At 44.3% G+C, this 21,284-nt stretch overlaps 1 protein-coding gene across 1 annotated transcript; it reads left to right on the forward strand.

Annotated features, from left to right (window-relative positions):
• Nucleotides 1-1,779: 1,779 nt before the first annotated feature.
• On the forward strand, nucleotides 1,780-21,008 carry LOC129208990 (hexokinase HKDC1). Its single transcript, XM_054832650.1, has 18 exons — nucleotides 1,780-2,066; nucleotides 5,561-5,723; nucleotides 8,248-8,396; nucleotides 8,491-8,610; nucleotides 9,408-9,503; nucleotides 10,856-10,955; nucleotides 11,601-11,784; nucleotides 12,350-12,505; nucleotides 13,287-13,520; nucleotides 13,731-14,035; nucleotides 14,335-14,483; nucleotides 14,572-14,691; nucleotides 16,399-16,494; nucleotides 16,586-16,685; nucleotides 17,690-17,873; nucleotides 18,579-18,734; nucleotides 19,486-19,719; nucleotides 20,208-21,008. Exons 1-18 carry the CDS (start codon nucleotides 2,004-2,006, stop codon nucleotides 20,350-20,352), a joined length of 2,754 nt encoding a protein of 917 aa, XP_054688625.1. The 5' UTR covers nucleotides 1,780-2,003; the 3' UTR covers nucleotides 20,353-21,008.
• Nucleotides 21,009-21,284: the final 276 nt, after the last annotated feature.

The raw sequence follows: 21,284 nt of genomic DNA on the forward strand, positions 1-21,284 counted from the left end.
TTATTAAAAGATGAATACAGGAGAAGTGAACCATGCGTTCTGGCTGGAAGCGTGGCTTTTTTCTTCTTTCTTTTCTCCCTTTCTCTTGAAGATCAAAGGCCTAATTTTAGCACAAGCCTTATTTACGGACTGTTCAGCCACTCTGTCTGCTTTGCTCTTGTTCTAGAATAGTAGAAAATAAATAGAGCTGGCGGGATCTCCCAGCATCCAGAGCTCATCCCTGATGCAAGGCAAGAGGAAAAAAAAAAAACCCTCAACCTTTCCCAGCAGAGTTTCTGTATAATTTGTCTCTGCAGAGGCAGTTCCCGTCCCTTCCCTCAGCTCTTTCAGCCTTTCCTCGTGATCAGAGACTGAAAACACGTAACCTGTGACCACTCCTGATGCTCAGAAAAGAGCTATCTCCTCCTGATGCATGCCTTCTTGGCGTGCTGTAGCTGCCAGGACTGGGCAGAGTCCTCTTCCTGAGACTGGTGCCCAGTACAGAATCGAGTGTTGTTTTGTGTGTCTGTGGCTTATACTCTTGTTCGTACAGCCCAGCATGATGATGGATTATACTTTTCTTACAATAGCACGAGATCCTTGGGTCCACTTTAGGTTATGAGATCCCTTTCTGCTAATTGGCTGCTTGTGCCCCACTCTGTTTCAGTGTAGGTGATTTTCTACTTCTGCTAAGTAGTTGTTTCCTCCCTTTATTTGGCACTGCCCCCCCAATTTTCATCTCCCTCTTCTCCCCCAGCCCCGAGGCTGTTTTTCTGATTTATCAAAATAATTTCTCATTGTAATCTTGTTCTGCAAAATGTCAGGTGGCAATTGTCTGCCAATGCAGTAAGTGCTCAGTTCCAGATGAAATACTGAACAGTATTTGGGGGGAAATGCACCAAGTGTAGGTGTAGTTTGAGGACAAGCCTCTGATTACCCCATGAGAATGCACTTTTTTTTTCCCCCAGCTTTTTGTTTTTCCTACTTTCCCCCCCTCCCTCCTTTGTATGAACATTTCACCCAGCTTGCTTTGGGTGATGTTTCCATAGTCCATATCACTTGATACAATGACAAAATCCTGGGAACACTTGTTTTTTCAGAATGAACTTTTGGAGTAATGGTTAAAAGCTGTGTCAAATTCAGCTCTGATGGCATAAGGAAGCTGCTCTTGCTCTATGCACTTTTGTGCTGCCAGTTAAAGGCATTTATCAAGTGAGGCATTCCGATATCGACACTGGCTTCCAGGTAAGCCTGTCCCCTCCCCAGGTTTTGCAACACGGAAGATCTGCATTGATCTGAAACTTTGTCTTCAGGATGGGTGAAGGGAGAGTAATCTGTACAAAACCTCTCTGCTGGAAGTTGTGCAAGAGGTATTTCAGCTGGGGGCAGGGGTCTCTGTGTCTCTCTGCTCCTTTACATGGCTGAAGCTTAATTGGAAAAAACCCGCAGATAAGGGTGCACTGTGTGGAACTAGAGCAGAGTTAATTCATGCAGAAGAGCTTGTCTCGCAAGTGGGAGCACTGAGCAGAGAGAAGAAACCTCCTAAAATCCTCTCTAACTTTCCAGATTCCCTGCAGCACTTTGTTGCACGCTGTGCTGGTGGGACCTTGTCAGCCCCCCTCCCGGGAACGAAGCGGGGCGAAGCAGGGCAGGCTGCGTAGCAACTGCATTGCGAAGTGGTAACAATTCCCAAGTGGGGCAGTAACAAAATCGAATTTTCTCCCCTTCAGCTTGGCAGCTCTCCAGGTGCCTGCTCTGGCACAATGAAGTGTGTAGCTGGGGAGGGAGGGACTTTGGGTTGATGGGAGGGGGTGATACAAAGAGACAGAAGTTTAATCATTGAACCGATCACACTGGATGGATTTATTTCTGGACTCAATTTCCCAGGAACTCCACTATCTCGCCCTGGGGAAAATGCCTCAGCTGAAGTTTCTCTAGTTCCAGCTTCGTGAATAAAGATCTGTCGCTTTGGAGTTACTCACAGCAGCTCTGTCACTACTGGCTCATCCATCTGCTTCAAGAAAATGTTTGCCGTCCACTTGCTAGCTTTCCATTTCACAAAGCTTAAAGAGGATCAAATAAAAAAGGTATGTAAGATGCAGCGTTAGCTGATTCCTATTTTGAGAACTGCATTACTCAGATACTGTGGCATCTGCAGTATGTAATGCAGACTAGATAATGGCATTAAGAAGTATTTGGAGTCTAAACCATCTGATGAGTGTGAAAATAGGTCTGGTTAGTGCTTTTCCCTGCACAGTTGTAAGTTCTCTTCCAGTAATGGAGCAAATGATGTTCAGTAAGGAAAAATGGTGCTTAAACTTTGTCTGGCATGGTGTGGTGTAGTCCAGAGGGCAGAAAGGAACCTCTTGCTGAATCGCTTTGCGAGTGTAGCGTGAAGGATGGGATTTCTAAAGCTGATTAGGAATTTCACTCACACTGTAGCAGGGGCAGGGAAAACTCCTGGGGTCTTTGGGCCAGGTCTTCTGGGACTCACAGTTCCAGCTAGTGTTGGTGTGGGAGAAGTGCCTGTGGCCCCTCTCTGGTTGTCCAACCCTGGCCAATGACTCTGATGCTTATACATGAGAGCTTTAATTACAGTTGGAAAAGCTCAAGATGGCCCAGATCTGAAGCCGTCAGCACTGGGAGTGAGCTGCCTAATGGTTGCGCTTCCCTAATCTACTTTCATGGCCATGCTGCAATGGGTTTTTTGGCTCTCCACCATAAGACCACGTGGGACCTGGAGGCTTCTTGGGTCAGAGATCCTCTAGTTTCTAGACATGTCCCCTGCGGGTCCTCTGTTCTCCTGGCGTCTCCACTGAGGGCTTTGTGATGGCCATTGCTGCCAGGCTCTGTCGTCTTGATTTCCAGCCAGCTGGAGGCAGGGCTGTCTGCAGATGCGTGGCAGTGTGGGAGATCCAAGGTCCCAGTGGGTAGATCTGCCTGCATCACTGAGCTCATCAGTAAAACGAGCAACACTGACTTGTCTTCTCTGTGCCCTTGCTCAGACATGGAGTGGTTTGTTCTTAGCGGGGCTTCTTCCACTAATTCTACCTTGAAGAGAAGTGTTCCAAGAGGTTCTGGTATCTCAACAGTCAGATGTCTCTGGCTGTCACTCATTTATCACCCTTTTATCCCCAGGGTTTAACATGATCAGAAGGGGCCCCCAATGCCTTTTCCTTGTGTGAGGATCTGATCTAAGATCTCTCATCTAGACAGTGCTATTCCTTCCTACTTTTTACTAAGAAAGGGAGAGACCTTGTGGAGCAGTGCTTGGGTGGAGTGGGCTCTTCAGAGAAACTTCCAGAGTGTAGTTGAGGGAGGACTTTCCTGAAGTGAGGACAGTGGATAGGAGGGGGCAGGGGGATTCTGGCAAAGCCATTAAAAAATTAAATCTGCTAGGGGCAAACTAGCCCTGCCTGAAGGCAAGAAAACACGTGCTCTTTAGAGATGTCTTTTAAGAAGCCGAGGGTAGGCTGTATGGAGCAGAGTTGATTTCTCCCTAATTAAAAGAAGGGACTGCTTTCCCATCTCTCCCTTCCAAGGCTTGTTTGCTCTCTGGTGGCAAGAACAAGAGCCTCTCTGCTGTGAAAACACTGCTGTTTCCATTATTGAGGCAAGACACTTAAAAACAAGGACTGTCCTTGTGCAGTGGGTGAGACGCAGCAAGACAGTTTGGTGTTGCATGGCCTCACCATTCCTGTGTTTACAAGGAAATGGTCTGCGAGCAGGCCCTTGCTCTGGTTGTAAATCAGGCTAGGGAGCAGGCGAGCTTGCCTGAGCTCTGCCTTATCTAGTCCCTCAGAGAGGACTGTCTCCTCCTATGATTGTAGGTAAACAGGGTGGGGAATGCAGTTTCTATGGGGAACAGGGAGCTAGTGTGTGTCCTCTGCAAACAGAGATGTGGTCGTTTTTATTACTGTCTAGGTTGTTTTCCACAAGGACTTCTGTCACAAGGTTGTTTGGGTCTGTGTGGGATTGCGTGTGTGCTGTATGTCTCCAGTCATTGTATTTTCTTTTTTGTTGTTGTTGTTTGTTGGGGTTTTGTTTGTTTTGGTTTGTGCATGTTCTCCCAACCCTCCAGAACTCGCTGTGTAAATGGGACTGATGAAACCCTCTGAACAAATAAAGCAGCATCATAATGTAGCCCATAGAGCAAGAGCTGAGTGTCTGTACTAGCAAAGTGTGGGAAGCTGTCCCACCTCTCCCCTGCCCATTGCCTCTGTCCCTGACCCTCACCTCATGGGGAGTAGGATGTTAACATGGATTACCTTGCAGGGGACATCCAGCTGTTTGGAGCACAGAAATATTATGCCTGCATCATGTTTGTTCATACAGCACCAAAGTCGGGCCAGTGGAAAAGCATTTGGATGCTGACAGACTCTTATTTTGCTGTGTTAATCCTTGGTTGTATCCAGCTATGTAGTTTCTAGGCCACCTTACTTACAGCCATGTGTTCAGACCTGCAGGTAAATGTCAGTCCAAGCAGAGTGTGGTCCTGAAGAAAAAAAAACTTAAATTTTGTCCTGATAAAGCTGTACAGAAACACTGGTTGGCTTCTCTACCAGTTTATCTGAATGAGTGTCTGCTACTTCATAGATGCTTTTGATTCCCTTTAAATTTGACTGGCTTTTATTTTGATTGTATGCTGCAAGTTATAGATCCTTAAGAAAGGATATTGATTGCACCCAAAAATGTGGTTTAGATGTAATCCTATAATCACAAGAGAATGGAGGGCAGAGCTGGGGTGAGAAACAGGCTTTGAGCTCCAGCCTGGCATGCCAACAAAGTTAATTGTCTGTGGAGTGAAGCAGTAGCTGAATAGATGTTTTCAGGTTGTGGCTGACACGCTTGGGTACTGATGGCATTTTCTGGACCTGACTGAGAGAGGTCAAAGTCTCACCAGGTCAAGATACTTTGCAGTTCTAGTTCATTACATGTATAGGATGGTGTAAAAACAGCTTTTCAGGGTCTCAAGCAAGTCTTACGGGTTCATGTATGTTGGCAAGTTACAGAGCCATCAAAAAAGATGGCTAACTTTTTGACAGTAATTCACCAAAGCTGCATTTAGCATTTTCAAAACAAAGGTTTTATAAGAGTAAATGTTCTGATGATGTTCTGGAGCTTGCTTGCATTGATGATCATGGGAATTTAGGCGCTGAGGTAAAAAATGAAATGAACTTGTAGAATCAGACATAAGGTTTGCATAGGTGATATGCTCGCCTTCAGTTTGTTACATATGTGAAAGGAGTTCTTTTGCCTCCTTAGGATCTGTTTAGCCTCATGTCTGTCAGGTGGGTAGGAATGAGCATAGTAATCCTTGTCCAGCATAATGCAGGGGTGCTACTGGAATTGGAGTTCAGGATTTTCAGATCCTTCATGCCAAACTGCACCCCTCATGGTTAGAGAACTAGTGCAAATGCCTAGGAAGGTTCTGCATTTTCTCTGCTCGCGGAGATAAAGGAAGCCTCCCCAGTACACGCAGGAGAATCCTTCTGTAGTGTGAAAACAGCGCTCATCCCAGCCAGCTGCTGAGCACTGAGGATGCTGCATGCTTCCCAAGTAACACCTTTCATCTTTCCAGGTTGACAGGTACCTGTATCACATGCGTCTCTCCGATGATGTCTTGCTGGATGTGATGACTCGATTCCAGGCCGAGATGGTGAAGGGCCTGGGGAAAGACACGAACCCCACAGCAACGGTAAAAATGCTGCCGACGTTTGTGCGCTCACTTCCCGATGGCTCAGGTAGGTTCCCCCTTCTCTATCACAGCAGTGCTTGTTTAGGAAGATGATGGGTTGCTGCCAGCACTAAAGGACATCACAACAAAGACACAGGGCAGCCAGTGGCTTTGGGTTACTGCCTGTCTCATGTTGAGAAAGCAGGTGTGTATGAGGGGACAACAACTTGGGGGAGTGCTGGCAGAGGGTTTTTTTTACCTGCACCAGGTGGATTTTGACCTAGTGCTGCTTGTTTGAGGAAAGGACTGAGTAAGTGCTCAGAAAACAGCCTCTTTCATCTGCAAATGTGGCTGTACCTAGTGCAGGCCTTGCTGCAGGAGCTGTGGCTGGATACGGCAAGGGCAGCCTCTACAGCCCAGACCTTGCAGTGCAGTGTACTGCAGGTGTGGGGATGTGGGCAGTGCTGTGGCCCAGGAAGGACTGGTGTTCGTGGAGCTGCGGGGAAGGCAGGATGTCACAGTGAAATTGCAAAGTGACCTCAAATTGCAAAGTGGCAGCAATGTTGTGTTCTCAGAGCTGTGATCCCCTCTTGGCTTCTGACAGCAAACTCTGTGCTGCTTTCTTTATTGCCCCAAAAAGTGATCCTCTCCTGCCCTTCCTTGCCTTCAGCACTGGGAAAATCTGCTTCTGGATGGGGTCTACGAGGAAACAGCCTGCTCTGCTACTGCAGCTGGATCCTTGTTTGCAGTTGTCCCTGAGACTTAAACAGAGAGGGAGAGTGCAATGGTGTCCTCTAGGAGGATGTGAGGTGAGGTAGGAAGGATCTAAAAGCCTATCTTGTTTGGAGAAGTATGCACATCCAAAATAACTCTCCTGGCTTAGCTGGCTCTCAGCAGTACAGGCTGACAGGAAATGATGTTTTTCCCAGGTTTAACCTAGTCTCTGAATTTGTACAGGACTCTGTCTGGCCTAGGTCAGGACTCAGTGCGTAACAGCTGTTGATGCAGAAAACTTAAGAGAAATGTTGGTTTTGTACCTCATTTCCACAGGACTGTATTCCCTCTGAAGGTAATTTTGCTACAATTAAATGAGAAGTCACGACTTTAATGGTATAAGGGGAACATTTGGAGGCTATTCCCTTGAAATGAGGGACATCTGAGAGAAATTATATACAACCCCCTCAAACTGCCTGGCTAGAACTGGGCACTCTTCCTTTTGCCGCTACCTTCATCAAATAAAAAGAAATATTAGCTTAGCCCATGCTATCTCTGTGACCATCACTGGTTCTGAGGTCTTACATGACACTGACCCTGGACACTGACCCTGTCTTGAAATAGCAGAGAGCCCCTGAGGTCAGGAGACTTGGAAAATTGCATGTAATGTCATCACTGTCCGAGTTTGGACAATGCTCTCCTGGCCTGTGTGACCTTTCCGCTGTGTCAAGGACATGCTGCAGAGTGAAGTTGGGCTATGTCTTATTGACACACTGCCTATTTTAAGTATCGCATTGATTTTTCTATTTTTGCTCTCTTGCAAAATCCTTGTTGGTTATTTTGTTTCCAGGCAAAACTTCCAGTAGGTTTAAATGCCTCAAACTTGGCTGGGTTTTCCCATTTGTGGTAGCAATGAACTTTCAGATTTTCAGCGCCCTCAGTGTTGCTACCTGAAATGACCCATGTGGAGCATCATCAGTTTTTAATCATTTAGGGATTAGTAGTCTAATATCACGGTTTACTGAGTAACCCAATTTGCCTCCTCACCTTTGTGATATCTGCCCATGGTATTACAGGTAGAATTTCCTGCTTCCTTCCCTTTCAGGGCCAGATTTGATAAAATTTAGTCAGGATCTTTGGACTGTGGAACAAAGATCATGCAAAGCTACGCACATGCCACTGCATTTTCCTATGGAGAAGGGCCTTCTCCTGTGCGTGGGACGAATAGATGATTGCATTATTGTAGCAGTGAGGCCACACTGTCCTTCCATCTGAGGTCTCTTGCTAGAGAAGAATGTGTTGGAGCTAAGAGTGCTGCTGGCTGAAAAACAGAATGGTACTTTTACAGAAACACCTAAAGGCATTTGGAAATGCTTGCGTTGGTTGACTTTGAGTGGCAAATTAGTCTTGCCCCACTTGGAAGATGGCTTCTGCAGTAGGGCCAAGTCTTAACATGGGGCTGCAAATCTGCATGGTTTACTGGACGTAGGTAATGCTCGCAAACTCCCATTTCCCCACGTTACAGGTGTATGGTTTTGCAGCCCCTGTGTGCTCTGGTTGGCTTCGCAGTTGCTTTGTGTCTGTCTTGCTGAAAAGCTTGAAAACTTGCTATCGTATAAGGAGCAGGATGGGCAAAACCAGACTGCTAAATAAAAACGAAATTAACTGCCGCACAGCAAGCTAAAAGGAGACACCTGACACCCTTGCTTAGGGTTGCCAGCTCAGCCTCCCTGGTGATGCTCCCAGGCCCATAGGATAAGGTCCTGCTGTGATGAGGCAGGAGAGCCTGGGGCCGCGGTGAGGTTGTGGCCTTCAGCATGGCATCTAGGCCATGCTTCTTGGCCATCACTGGTGATGGTTGCCCACTTGTGTTTCAGAGAAGGGTGACTTCCTTGCTGTTGACCTGGGTGGCTCCCAGTTTCGTGCCCACCAGGTGAAGGTGTTTGATGACGGGAAGCAGAACAGCCAGCTGGAGAGCAAGTTTTACCCCACACCCAAGGAGGTCATACAGGGGAACGGAGCAGAGGTAGGGCATGCAGGGTCTTCGGTGGTGGTGGTGGTGTGCTTCAGCGCGTGCCTGCCGGGCACACCCTAACTCTGTCCTCTCCTTTCTTGTGCAGCTCTTTGATTACGTTGCTGACTGTCTGTTAGACTTCATGGAGACAAAAAACCTCAAGAATAAGAAGTTACCTCTTGGCTTTACATTTTCTTTTCCATGCAAACAGACCAAATTGGAAGAGGTAAGATGCAAAAAGAAATATTATTGGCAAGCTTAGCTCCTTGCAGAACCTGGAGAAGCTATTGCATGGGAGTGTTAGCCTATGGCCTTTTTGTGGTGTACGTTTACATAGCGCTCTGAAGAAGGCATGGATGACCATTAGCATTTCCCTAGGCTTGACTACCATTCAAATGCTCATTTCTGATCTCAAGGCAACATGACCTTTAAGCTAAAGCTATTCTTTTACTTAATCAGTACCCAATTCCATAGTAAACGTGTATCCTTGTATGAAGGCTGTTAGACTGTAAAACACATACTTTTGTGTCCTGAAGCATGTGTCTTTTTTAATCACTCTCATTCATTTTCTTTTTTACAGTTGATTCTAAACAGGAAAAACCTGTAGCTGAGCTGTTTGAGAGGCGACATGGGGAAATGAAGGGGTGGTTGCAATTATTTTGTGGCCTCTTATTCTAGCTTCCCTTTTATTTCTAGGGATCCGTGCCTTGGGTCCCAGTCCTGTGAATGCTTTGTGCTTAATGCTATTAGTTTGTGACGAGCATCAGTAAAGCCACACATGCTTTAAACAAAGCACAGAGAGATGCATTTGCAGGATTGGGACTTAATACTGTACCTGTTCAGTTGTGTTTGTATTGACAGGCACTCCAACTTGAGATGTTCTGCTGTGACTAATTTTGGCCCACATTTTAATGTGCAGAGAGACATAGTGGGCTTTTCCACAGACTTTGGTCTTGGCTGTCTTTGTGGCAGGTTTGTATGCTAAGGTTGGAGCTTTTGGGTCACTGGATTGTTACTTTGTAGGGGGTTCTTCTTGCCTGGACAAAACACTTCAAAGTCCGAGGAGTTCAGGACACGGACGTGGTCAACTCTCTGCGCAAAGCTCTCCAGAAGCATAAGGCAAGTTTTGCACCTGCAGGAGGTGAACCTGTGTGGCCCCAGATTGTCCTCCTGGGAGATCTGTTATTGGTGTGTGGGTTGTTTTGGGAGTTGTCAGACATCCTTCAAGGATAGCCAGTAACAAATGTCCAACATGGCTGTATATCTAGTAGATCTGTCTCTCCCTTGGAGCTGAAGCTGTGGAAGGGGACATGCAGCTGCAACTTAGGTTGCGCCACGTCAGTCTAATGGTGATGGCAACTGCACACTGATAAACCAGGCTAGCCGTGTCCAGTATGGCCCCACTGTCTTTCTGAGCTAAAGGAAGTCTGTTGTGAACCTATTTGCTAAGATGAGGATACACGCTGTGTTTCGTAGGCTGGCTTGTGGGATGAAGGTTGGGAGGGGGAAGCTATCATCCCAAATTGGCACACCTAACTCTACCAGGGCTTGCCCGTCCACTTCAATCTGTGGGATGGAGTGACTGATGGTAATTAAGGTCAGCAGTAAGACATGATTAAATCTGCCCTTGAACTAGTGTATATCTTTGAATAACATTATGTTTTAATATTTTGGAAAGCCTTGTTTTTCATGTTTGCTGCTATTGGTAACATCATTTAAGAAATACAAAGCATCTTTCCATATCTTGACATCTTTGTAGTAAAGAGGAAATTCCTCTGTTTTCTCACATGGTAAAAATCCAACCTTGATTTTGGTTCACTTCTTTCTCTGTCAGTCTTGCTGTAGTTAGCAGGAACAAAGGACCTGAAACTTCCTGGGTGAAGTCTGACCCCCTGCTAGTGTTGGCATTTGAGTTATAATCAAAGTTATCAAAGGATTCTTGTACTTTATCAAGTTACCTAAGTGTGAAAGAAAAACTTCACAGCTCCAATGGAAAGGCTCCTTACTTGGGTGTGATATTGGTGTATGGCCTTGTGTTGAATAGTTGCATTTACGTATGTATGTTTTCTGTCCCATTTGGTGGGATCTGCTCAGGGGGTAGGACATTATCCTAGGATGAGCAAGCTACCACAATGCAGTGCATAAGGACAGGTACATGGGTGCTAGCATGTCACAAAATTCATACCGATAAGACATTGCTTTTCTCGCAAATGAGGTTGGATGGGGGAAAAACAAATCAAGCAATCAAAGATCCTGGCTGGCCAAGCACTTGAGAATTCAGAGATGTTTGTTACTTTACGGGATTGTGGGGATAACATTATAAAAGGAAGTAGTGTGTCTTTCAAATGAAGAGTTTTCCTGAACCAGATCTTCAAAGTACGACCCTGGAGTATGTCTGCATGCTGTTGCTTTAACACACAGGAGGCTTTCTAAGCTTTTTTTCTGCTAAACACCCATCTTTATGCTATTAGGACATAGACGTCGATGTTTTGGCACTGGTCAATGACACTGTGGGAACCATGATGACTTGTGGATATGATGACCAGCGCTGTGAAGTTGGAGTCATAATTGGTAATTTTTTCTGTTTGCTAAGTAGGTTTTTCTACCCCCCCCCCCCATTTGTTTAATCTGAACAAATCTGGACTAGAAGGGAGTGTCCCAGTACAGGAAAGAGCAGGAAGAAAATGGAAAAAACAACGGTCAGATTTTCAAGCCTGGCTGCCTTCTGTAAAGCAGCTGTTTTTATGCTGATCACATTGCCATCAAATACCACAGTCCCCATTTTGTCTGGGTTCAGTTGTGACCAGCATACTAAACTTTTCTGCTGACTCCATAGAAAATTTCTGTCTGTCTGTCCAGAGAAAGCTGAATTCCTCTCACGTCTGGTAGTTGGGATCAGCTACGCTTTCCAGAATGTCTCCACTTTGTGCACCGTGGTGGCTTTTTTAAGGCACATAGAAGTATATTTGAAAAACAAAAAAATGTTTTTAAACAAGTCAAGCCTTAGATTAATTTCTAATACTTTCACTCAGTGTGAAATGATGATTTAACAAGTGCAAGTGGCTTGATATTAGCATCCTGTACCACAGGGTTATGTATTTATATTTTCTTCCAAAGACAATATATTGACTGACTCCCAAACATGTGGACTTAAACCAAACAAAAAGCAAAACTGGGACAAACAGGTAATTTATTCACACTGACTCCAACGTGCAGGTACTGGCACCAACGCATGCTACATGGAGGAAATGAGGCACATTGATCTGGTGGAAGGTGATGAAGGGAGGATGTGCATTAACACGGAGTGGGGTGCCTTCGGAGATGATGGTGCTTTGGATGACCTCCGCACAGAATTTGATCGGGAGCTCGATCTGGGATCTCTCAATCCTGGAAAACAATTGTAAGTGATTCCATGCCTGATTTGCCTCAGCAATCTGAGTTCTGTGAGTGCATTTCCAGTGTATGCCAGGAGCCCCTTTGGAATAGGAATTGGGTTGAGTGAAACTGCGTTGACTTGATCCTGGTCCTGTCCTACCCAGACCTTTCCCTTCTGGGAAGGGTGGGTACCTTTCACACCTCCCTGCCTCACAGGCCAAGGGATTGCTGCTCCAGTTGCTAATGTGTTGTTAAAATTAGGTGCTTGCTCTGGTATGATGCTGTGGAAGGGTAAAGGAAGGAGGAAGAAGGTTAAAAAAAGGGCATATATAAAGCCTGGTTCATCAAAACTGCTTCTACTGGCTGAGCTGCTCACAAGTCTTTTGAAAATTCTCTTTAATCATTCACTTATGTTGAGGGACTGTTGCTGGGTCCCAGGACCTCAGGATAGCATCCTATCTGCAACATAGCTCCCAAACCCCATGCTTAAATGTGATCAACCTGCCTAAGAACAGGATGCTCATACTTGAACTTTTCATAGCTCGGGCTAGCTGGTGAACACCTCTAATCCTTCCTGTGCCCCATTCCAGGTTTGAGAAGATGATCAGCAGCCTGTATTTGGGGGAACTTGTAAGACTCATTCTCCTAAAAATGACAAAGGAAGGTCTACTCTTCAATGGGAAAGTGTCAACAGCTCTGCTTACTAAGGGCAAGATAGAAATGAAACACGTGTCTGCAATGGAAAAGTAAGAACCTGCAATATGCTGTTTGAGAGTGGCTGTTAGTCTTTCACAAGCACGGCAATGATAATTAATGTGTAATTATAATCTGTGAGTACTGGGAACAATCCTGAACTGTTCAACTTGATTTTGCTTTTGCCTAGGAGAAAAGTTGGTTTTTCTGTAAGTAGGAATTGGTGGAAGATAAAGTTTTAGCAAAGTACCACAGTAACAAATGTTTTGTTAACCATCACAGATTCAGGTTGTTTAAATAACCTCTTTGAAGACCTGAGCACGTGGGATGATTGTTGCAGTTTTCAGCTTTTGTGATGTGGAAATACTGGGGTTGTAGAGACATAGTACAGACTCTGGATCAGCTAATGGATGACTACATGCAAAACTGACAGATTTTAGTGTTTTGAAGAGGAATCCTGGTCCTCATTCTTACTCCAGGAATAATTTTCTTAGTTGTATCGAGTGAAGCTATTCCTGTGCTCTCCTTCCATGGACTAAATATTTTATCCTGTTGTCTTCTTGGCTAGCTAATTGGTATGTCTCACCAAAAACTGAACCCCAGGAAGCCGCCTCTTAAAAGTCTGGTCTTTCCCCCCGGGTATCACTGTTCCCAGGTAGTTTTGGGAATAGTGCAGGAAATACATTACTGATTTATGGGAACCAATTATGATGCTGCCTGATAGCTTGTGCCCTGCTCTTCTGTCATTTCTTTTTGAGCCAACATGAAGATACTGATTTATGTGCTGCCTTACTATCCTTGCATTAGATGATACATTCCTTTGTTTTGGGGTAGATATAAGGAAGGTCTGAGCAACACAAAAGAGATCCTTACAGAGCTGAACCTGTTTCCCTCCGAAGAGGACTGCATCGCTGTTCAGCATGTCTGCACCATTGTTTCCTTCCGCTCGGCCAACCTCTGTGCTGCCGCCTTAGCAGCCATACTGACCCGACTGAGAGAGAACAAAAAACTGTTAAGGATGCGAACCACTGTTGGGATTGATGGGGGACTCTATAAAACCCACCCCCAGTAAGTAGCTAAAGAGGATTTGGTAATTGCTGGCCATATGTTGATGTTGCAAAGAGTCTCCATCTGCATATATGTGTGGCTTTTCAGAGAACTGCTGATTTTGCTGTAGGGTTGGGGTGAGATCTGGTGGAGTCCAGAGGATCAATGTATGTGAAGTAAACCATGCATGAAATGCCTGTGAGAGTCTAAAGAACCTCTTTGTTCCTGTAGATACGCCAAACGTCTGCACAAGGTGGTGAGAAAGCTGGTCCCAAACTGTGACGTTCGGTTCCTCCTCTCTGTGAGCGGCAGTGGGAAGGGGGCTGCTATGGTCACAGCGGTGGCGTACAGGCTGGCCGCTCAGCGCAAGCAAATCGATGCTGCTCTCGCACCATTTCTGCTGTCCCTGGAGACTCTCAGAGAAGTTAAGAACAAAATGAGGACCGAGCTGGAATATGGGCTGAAGCGAGAGACGCAAGCCAGTGCCACAGTGAAGATGTTACCCACCTATGTCTGTGGGACACCAGATGGAACAGGTGAAGTAATTTCCTGATCACCTGAGGGTGGTGTAGGAAGTTGCTTGTCTGGTTTCGGCAGGGGGAATATGCCAATAATTCTGGCAAATGTTAGGGTGATTTCTGTTGGCAAACCGATGCTTCCTGCGATGTTATCTGGCTGGCCCTTCAGCTCCATGCTAGCACACTGATGGGATAAATGCCATAGGGAGCAGTGTGCTATCATTGGCATAGATGAAGGTTCTTGGGGATGTGTGGCATTCTGACTGGCAAACATGCTATGAGAAGCACCAAAATGAAATACCTTTCTTCTCTTACAGAGAAAGGAAAGTTCCTTGCCCTTGATCTTGGTGGGACAAATTTCAGGGTTCTGCTGGTCAAAATCAGAAGTGGGAGAAGAAGATCAGTGCAAATGTATAACAAAATTTTTGCCATTCCTTTGGAGATCATGCAAGGGACAGGGGAAGAGGTAACCTCTAATGAACGGTTAACTGATCCAGCCAAGGCCCATTGCAGGGGATTACTATGAGACTTATGCGCTTTTTCTGTCCTTCCAGCTCTTTGACCATATTGTCCAGTGTATAGCAGACTTTCTGGAGTATATGGGGATTAAAGGTGCTCGACTGCCTCTGGGCTTCACTTTCTCCTTCCCGTGCAGGCAAGCCAGCATCGACAAGGTAAGAATTGCAACACAGAATGGGTGAACGCAGCTGTGCATTTGCTTGGAAAGTGACATCATTTTGGGTGAGGGCGACTTGTTGGTTTGGAGGTTGCAAGCAAAAAGCTATTCTTCTAAATGTTTTCTTCCAAGTAGGACTTTGCGAGGTTGACAAGATATATATGCATGTGCGCACATGTGCAAATTAGTCTTTGGAGAAAATATTTCACCTGTTTTATGGGGATTTTATTACTCTACTTTGCAAATTAATTGTCTTTCATGAGAAAGTTATCATCCTATATGCATGTGGGAGGTAGAACTTTCACCTCTTGTATCTGATAAGAGTTGTATATTACTTACTTTTATTCTCTAAAGATTAAGCCCTTATGGTAGTGAAATGACTACATATGTTTGACAGCCCAGGAATCTCTTATGCTGCCTTATGTCTTCCATGGCAAAAGATAACAGATGCTTCCTTCTGCTTGCTCAGCTACAATCCCAGGGTGTTTTCCTAACTGTGCTGCACAGCTGTGACTTCTGCACTACATTAGTTTCTTTTTGTTGAGTGTCAGTGGGCAGAAGTGAGCTTGCTTGTTCAGCTTGGAAGGGTTGGACCTCTCAGATTTGTTAATTTGACACATATAGCTTATTGACAGATAGCATGTCTTCATCTTTCCAGATCTGACATAAGAAAAAAAATTGGAATAAAAAAATCAAATTCAGGAAGAAATAATTTTCAATTATTTTGATGCATTTCCAAAGAGGGATGGGGGAGGTTGTGCTGTTTAATTCTAGTCAAATATGTAGCGTATTGGGGAAATGAGAGACTGCTATTTTATTGAATGTTTTTATGTCCTGGTGGTTTTCATAACAGCTTCTAAGTCTAGAAGCCAGTCTGTCTCAATTTTTCAGATCACAGTTGAGGGTATAGCAATAGGACTTGGCCATTTGTGAGGAGACTGCTCAATATGCCTTCCAAACCTACAGCATATTATTTAGGTCTTGACAAATGATGAGGAAACAAATTCCCCCAGCAGTGATGGTAAACTGAGGGCGACACATCTGTGTCAGGGTTTCATAGTATGTGACCCAGTGCGTTTGATCTCTTACTGTTGCTAGAACTTGAGATTTTTGTAAGAGCAGCTTTTTTTTTTTTCCCAGTTGCCCTCTTTTTTTACTTATTTGGACAGTCCAGAGCCAGTTACCAAGTGGAAGGCTAATTCATGTAAGCTGAAAAACTACTTCTGTCAGGCCAGGTTGCTGTCCAAACCCAAACAAATTAGTGTTGCCTTGAGTAGTAGGATCATACCAAGTGTCCTTCAGTAAACGAGTCAAAAATTAACAGCAGATGTTCATTAATGTTTAATTATTTACAGCAAAAGCATATTTTATAGCCTTTCCCACCCAGATAATGCAATGGCTGTGTGCACAGAAGAAGGTGACATGGGAAGATATTTCAAATGAGAAAAGAGCATTAGAGGGCACTGAGTTGGTAGTGTCTTGATAAATAGCTGAGTAAATCTGGAGTCATTACCATCAGCAGCTGAGTAACGAAGATACACGTGCACACACTCTGTACCAGACACTCACAGTAACCTGTGCAGGGAAATACATTATTTAAAAAAAACAAGGAAGTGGAGAGAGGTGGAGACAAGAAAAGGCTGATGCTTGGAATTTCCAGTCTTCTCTCTATCTTCACTCACAGTTTCTTCCTCTTCTGTTTCAGGGAACACTTGTGGGATGGACAAAAGGTTTCAAGGCAACAGACTGTGAGGGGGAAGATGTTGTTGATATGCTGAGAGAGGCCATAAGGAGAAGAAATGTGAGCTGTTCTTTTCCGCTCTTTTTGGTGTGTTTAATGCACGCTCTGTCTTCGTCCAGGACCCCCCTACTGACTGTGACTTGTGTTTTAGGAGTTTGACTTGGACATTGTAGCAGTGGTGAATGACACTGTTGGGACAATGATGACATGTGGATATGAGGATCCAAACTGTGAGATTGGCCTTATCGCAGGTACAGTGATGTTGAAGTGACCACTATAAGAAGCACGTATGCAGGTGCTAGGCTTTGCACCCTATTTTGGAATATGTAAAACAACATCTTCTATTTGAGCTTGATATATGGCGTTACTAGGTGCTTGGGGTTCTTGGCAGATTTGTGTGGTATTCAACAGAGAATGTAATAGCACCTGTAGCAGATAGGATCCTGAATCTGTTGGAATTTTGATCATATCTCTGATGGTGCCTAACAAACATGTACATGGTAAAAGAATGTGGGAACGGTAGATAGAGCATGAATTCTTGTTTTGACAAGTGTATTGATATTTACTGTGTAGCCACATCACAGGCCTTTGAACAAGAAAATATTTTTTAAAATTTGAATGAATTCTTTTTGGGCTTTCCAGATGATTCCCCCAGTAGGTCCCTCAAAGTTTTCAGCCAGGAATATATCTAAGCATGTGTGATCTGAAGCCTCAGTTGGAAAACAGACTCTTCTGGCTGGCTAAGTGCACCAGCTATCTCATTTTGTTTGGAGAACTGGTTCTTATATTAGTTAATGTAACCCATGATGTAAGTGATGAGGCCCTGTTAACCAAATCATTTCAGACGTGGTAGCTGCTTGACTGGCTGCTGGGCTCTTGGCAGGGCTTGCTTTTGGGAGCATGCTCTCATGCAAGATGGTTTGTGGTCTGTTACAACCAGACTGGCAGCAATGACTGATCAGTGCTCGCCAACAGCTGCCAGAGCCATTTCTGACCTCTAACAGTGAGTTTTCATTCCTCTACACTGGGAATCTTCTGCGCAGGACCCATTTTACTTGGTAACATTCTGTTGTGGTAAATTACAGCACTCAGCATTATTGGCTAGTACTTGCTTCTGTAAGATATGGAGAGATCTTTGAAATTTGGGATATGGAGAAGAGAGCTTTTAAGATGATCACTGCATTCATCATCTTCCATGTGTTTCAGCTGCTACTTCACTTTTCTGGCTGGAGTCTTGTCATTTCTTTCCTCCTAGGAACGGGCAGCAATGTGTGCTACATGGAGGACATGAAAAACATAGAAATAGTGGAAGGGAATGAGGGAAAAATGTGCATTAATACAGAATGGGGAGGATTTGGTGACAATGGCTGCATTGACAACATCAGAACAAAGTATGATAAAGAAGTAGATGAAGGCTCACTAAACCCAGGGAAACAGAGGTAAATGTGATGGTCCTGATGCTAAGAGCCTGATGATGTCAGTCTTTGAGACACATATTGGCTGCTTTTTAAAATGTGCTTCATAAATGAATAATCAGAAAGGAAATTTTACTATATTTAATTCATTGCATGGTAAACAATGCAGATATCCAGAAAAAAAGCAAAGACGTACATTGTTTCTGTTACCACGGCACTGTTTTCACCTTAGGGCAGTTACCAAACAGTGCAACTCTTAAAATTTCCCTGCAAAGTGTAGACCTTGCTGTGTTCCTCCTCTTGTAGTGTTTTTTCAAAGGTAAAATACAACTCGTGCAAGAGTATAAACCGAACTGACTGTTCTTCGTTTGGTAGAGATGGTATTGGTTATATATGACTCACTGGGGAATGCGTGGGGGGAACAAGGAAATGTTTCGCTTCAGTGTGGACTCTGGCTTTAACACTATCTTCTGTTTAATAGTGCAAGGTTTTTTTCTGTAGTTCTGTTACCTTTTAACATAGGAAAATATGTTGTAATAATGTTTGCACTTGAAGTCACTGCAACAGATCTTTGATAGATGAGAGATGGAGTTCAATAGCCATTGGTCTGCAAGCTTTTACTGCTTTTTCGAGAGTTGGTAGGGCATGTACATACCACTCGTGTTAAACAGAGCTAACTTGCCATCTCCTTAAAAGCACTTTTTTTTTTTTCCTTTTAAAACATAACAGGTATGAAAAAATGACCAGTGGAATGTACCTAGGTGAAATAGTACGGCAAATTTTGATTGACTTAACCAAACAAGGACTGCTGTTCAGAGGACAGATTTCAGAATCACTCAGGAAAAGAGGCATATTTGAAACAAAATTCCTATCTCAAATTGAGAGGTAAAGTTGTTAGATTTACATGGTTTAAATCCTCAAGGTCTTCTGGGACCTCTAGAAAAAATCTGCAAATGTATAGAGCCCTTTTCTTCAAGAAGTCAATAACAGTTTTCTTCTTTGCGCACTGCCACCCCCTGAGCCCCAGAAAAAAAGCCAAAACCAAGGAACTGGGGGAGTTCCAGAATTATTCTGTAATTATATGAATTATCATTTCCTCTCCACAGCTGTGTTATCTTGAATGCCTTAACCATCAAGCATGATTGTACTTGTAGTGTTTCTTGTAGGACTTAAAATAGTACTTAGGTAAAAACAAAAAGTCAGTGACAAATTAATACCCCATGGATATGTGCATACCTACATATCTGTGCATGATTGCAATGGTCTTCCAGGCTATTTGAAACCATTTCTACTTTTGAAAACCTTGGAAGGTAGTGTCTCAACCTTGATATCAAAAATAACAGTCAGGTGGCTGATCTGGCTCGGCTCCCTCATGATTTTGGGAGTTAGGTGAATAACTACTGTTTGTGCCTTCTGGAAATACAGTCTAACATAAGTAGTGGGTATGCCAAGAGTAAATTTTCAATCTGAATTCAGACCAGAATCTGCCTTAAAGCAATTGGAGAGTGTTAGAGTTGGAGAAGTGGTCCCATTTCCTTTGAATCATGGCAGAGTCTCAGCTGTAAGACTTTCACTTTTATGCCTGCTGAAGCTTCCCCCTAATGCCTTGCTGCTGCATGTGTTTCCCTCTGCGCAGTGACCGGCTCGCCCTCCTCCAGGTCCGGCGAATTCTGCAGCAGCTTGGCCTGGACAGCACGTGCGAAGACAGCATCATTGTGAAAGAGGTGTGTGGAGCTGTTTCGAAGAGAGCCGCCCAGCTCTGTGGGGCAGGACTAGCGGCTATTGTAGAGAAGAAGAGAGAAAACCGAGGTGTGGAGCACTTGCAAATCACCGTTGGAGTAGATGGGACTTTGTACAAGCTCCATCCACAGTGAGTACCTTGGTACCACTTCCCTTTGCTGTTTGCTCATTGTTACCACTGGGAGGCTCTTTTCTCTGGGGTGTTGAGCAAACTTACTCTTCCAATATTTATTTTCTAATGTTTTGGGGGATTTCTGCAATATCTGGGTGTCCCAGATGGAAAGCCGGGTTGAGTTTTTGAAGTTGGGTCATTATTTTGTGAGCAAGGCCTAGAAGTAGATGCATTAGCTTTTGAGTTGGGAGAGCCTCCTCCGTGGTCTTTGAAGGCAAGAGGGGTGTCTGGCATCATGCTGAACAAAATAAAAGTGGAGAAATGCAAATTAAAATCTGATTGTGTACAGAAACTTGTCTCTTTCCTGAATAGGAGGAAAAACAATCAGAAAGGGATGCTGTGAAGAACCAGTGGAGGATGTTGGCTGAGGTTACGGTTCCTTGCTAATATATAAAGATCTCAGACCAGTCAGCGTCTGCTAAAATGTTCTCCTTTCTCTCTCTCAGTTTTTCTAGGGTCCTGCGGGAAACAGTGAAGGAACTGGCACCTCAGTGTGATGTGACTTTCATGCTCTCTGAAGATGGAAGTGGGAAGGGAGCTGCCCTCATTACTGCAGTAGCAAAAAGATTGCATAATGTTGGACAGAAGTAAAAATGAGAGGTCAAGTGATTTCAGCACTGCCAGGCGTGTGCACTAGAGATTTGCTGAGCGGTGATCCAAGGTAGCTTTGCCAGACACCAGTACACAGGTACCTGTTTCCAGGGAGCAGCTGTTTTTTGACCAACCAGGACTGTGGATTTTTGTCCTTTGATAACTTGGATCAGGTGTTTCTGCTCCCCGACGGCATTATGTCTCAGCATACCGCAGTCTGCTACTCAGTTCTGTACTTCCTGCAATGCATCTATAATGCACATGGGAGAGTGAAAACAAACCAAACAAACAAACCAACCCCAAACGCGTCTTTTTACAATGGCTTGCTTAAGCTACTGCGCCACAACTGAATTTATCACCAGTTTCTTAGGATTTTTTGGTGGTTTAGTTTTGACTTGGCCTGGCTCAAGGAATATTGAGATCCTGGCGTTGCACGTATCTAGTGGACATGTTTGTTCAATGCTTCACAGGTTTTACAATAAATCTGCAAGTAAAATAATTCATGAGCTTTGCTCAGTGATGTTCCCCCACCACTGCTACATTGGTTGCAAGTGTGTTGTATTGTAAAACTTCCCCGAGGACAGGAGGTGTGTTTGATAGATGAATGTAAAGGAAAAAAAAAATATGATTCCACAAAATATCCGTTTGTATCAAAATATATTAGTACATTTGAGTGCACATAAACCTAAACCAATGCTGGATGGATTCTGACTGTGACTGATTCTTTTGATACTGGGGGAAGGAGAGGATGTAGAAGCAGCTACAGTGTCTGCTACGTCTATGTCAGAGCTACCTAGAGACTATCAAAGCTCTTAATCTTTAGGCCACCCAAATAGCTGTGTAGAGAGGAAACAAAAATCACCTGAATTTCTGGAGTTCTCCTCTTTGTTTTCCTTCAGTTATCTCCTTGCCTGTTCATGGGAGGATAGTTT

The sequence above is a fragment of the Grus americana genome, chromosome 7 (genome assembly GCF_028858705.1).
Source record: "Grus americana isolate bGruAme1 chromosome 7, bGruAme1.mat, whole genome shotgun sequence".
In the NCBI taxonomy this organism is placed as follows: Eukaryota; Metazoa; Chordata; class Aves; order Gruiformes; family Gruidae; genus Grus; species Grus americana.

Bases quoted from the DNA above. Each gene is read 5' to 3' on its own strand.
- LOC129208990 (XM_054832650.1), top strand. From the start codon at position 2,004: ATGTTTGCCGTCCACTTGCTAGCTTTCCATTTCACAAAGCTTAAAGAG. The intron at 8,397-8,490 runs GTAGGGCATGCA...TTTCTTGTGCAG, and splicing joins TACAGGGGAACGGAGCAGAG to CTCTTTGATTACGTTGCTGA. The intron at 18,735-19,485 runs GTAAAGTTGTTA...CCCTCTGCGCAG, and splicing joins TTCCTATCTCAAATTGAGAG to TGACCGGCTCGCCCTCCTCC.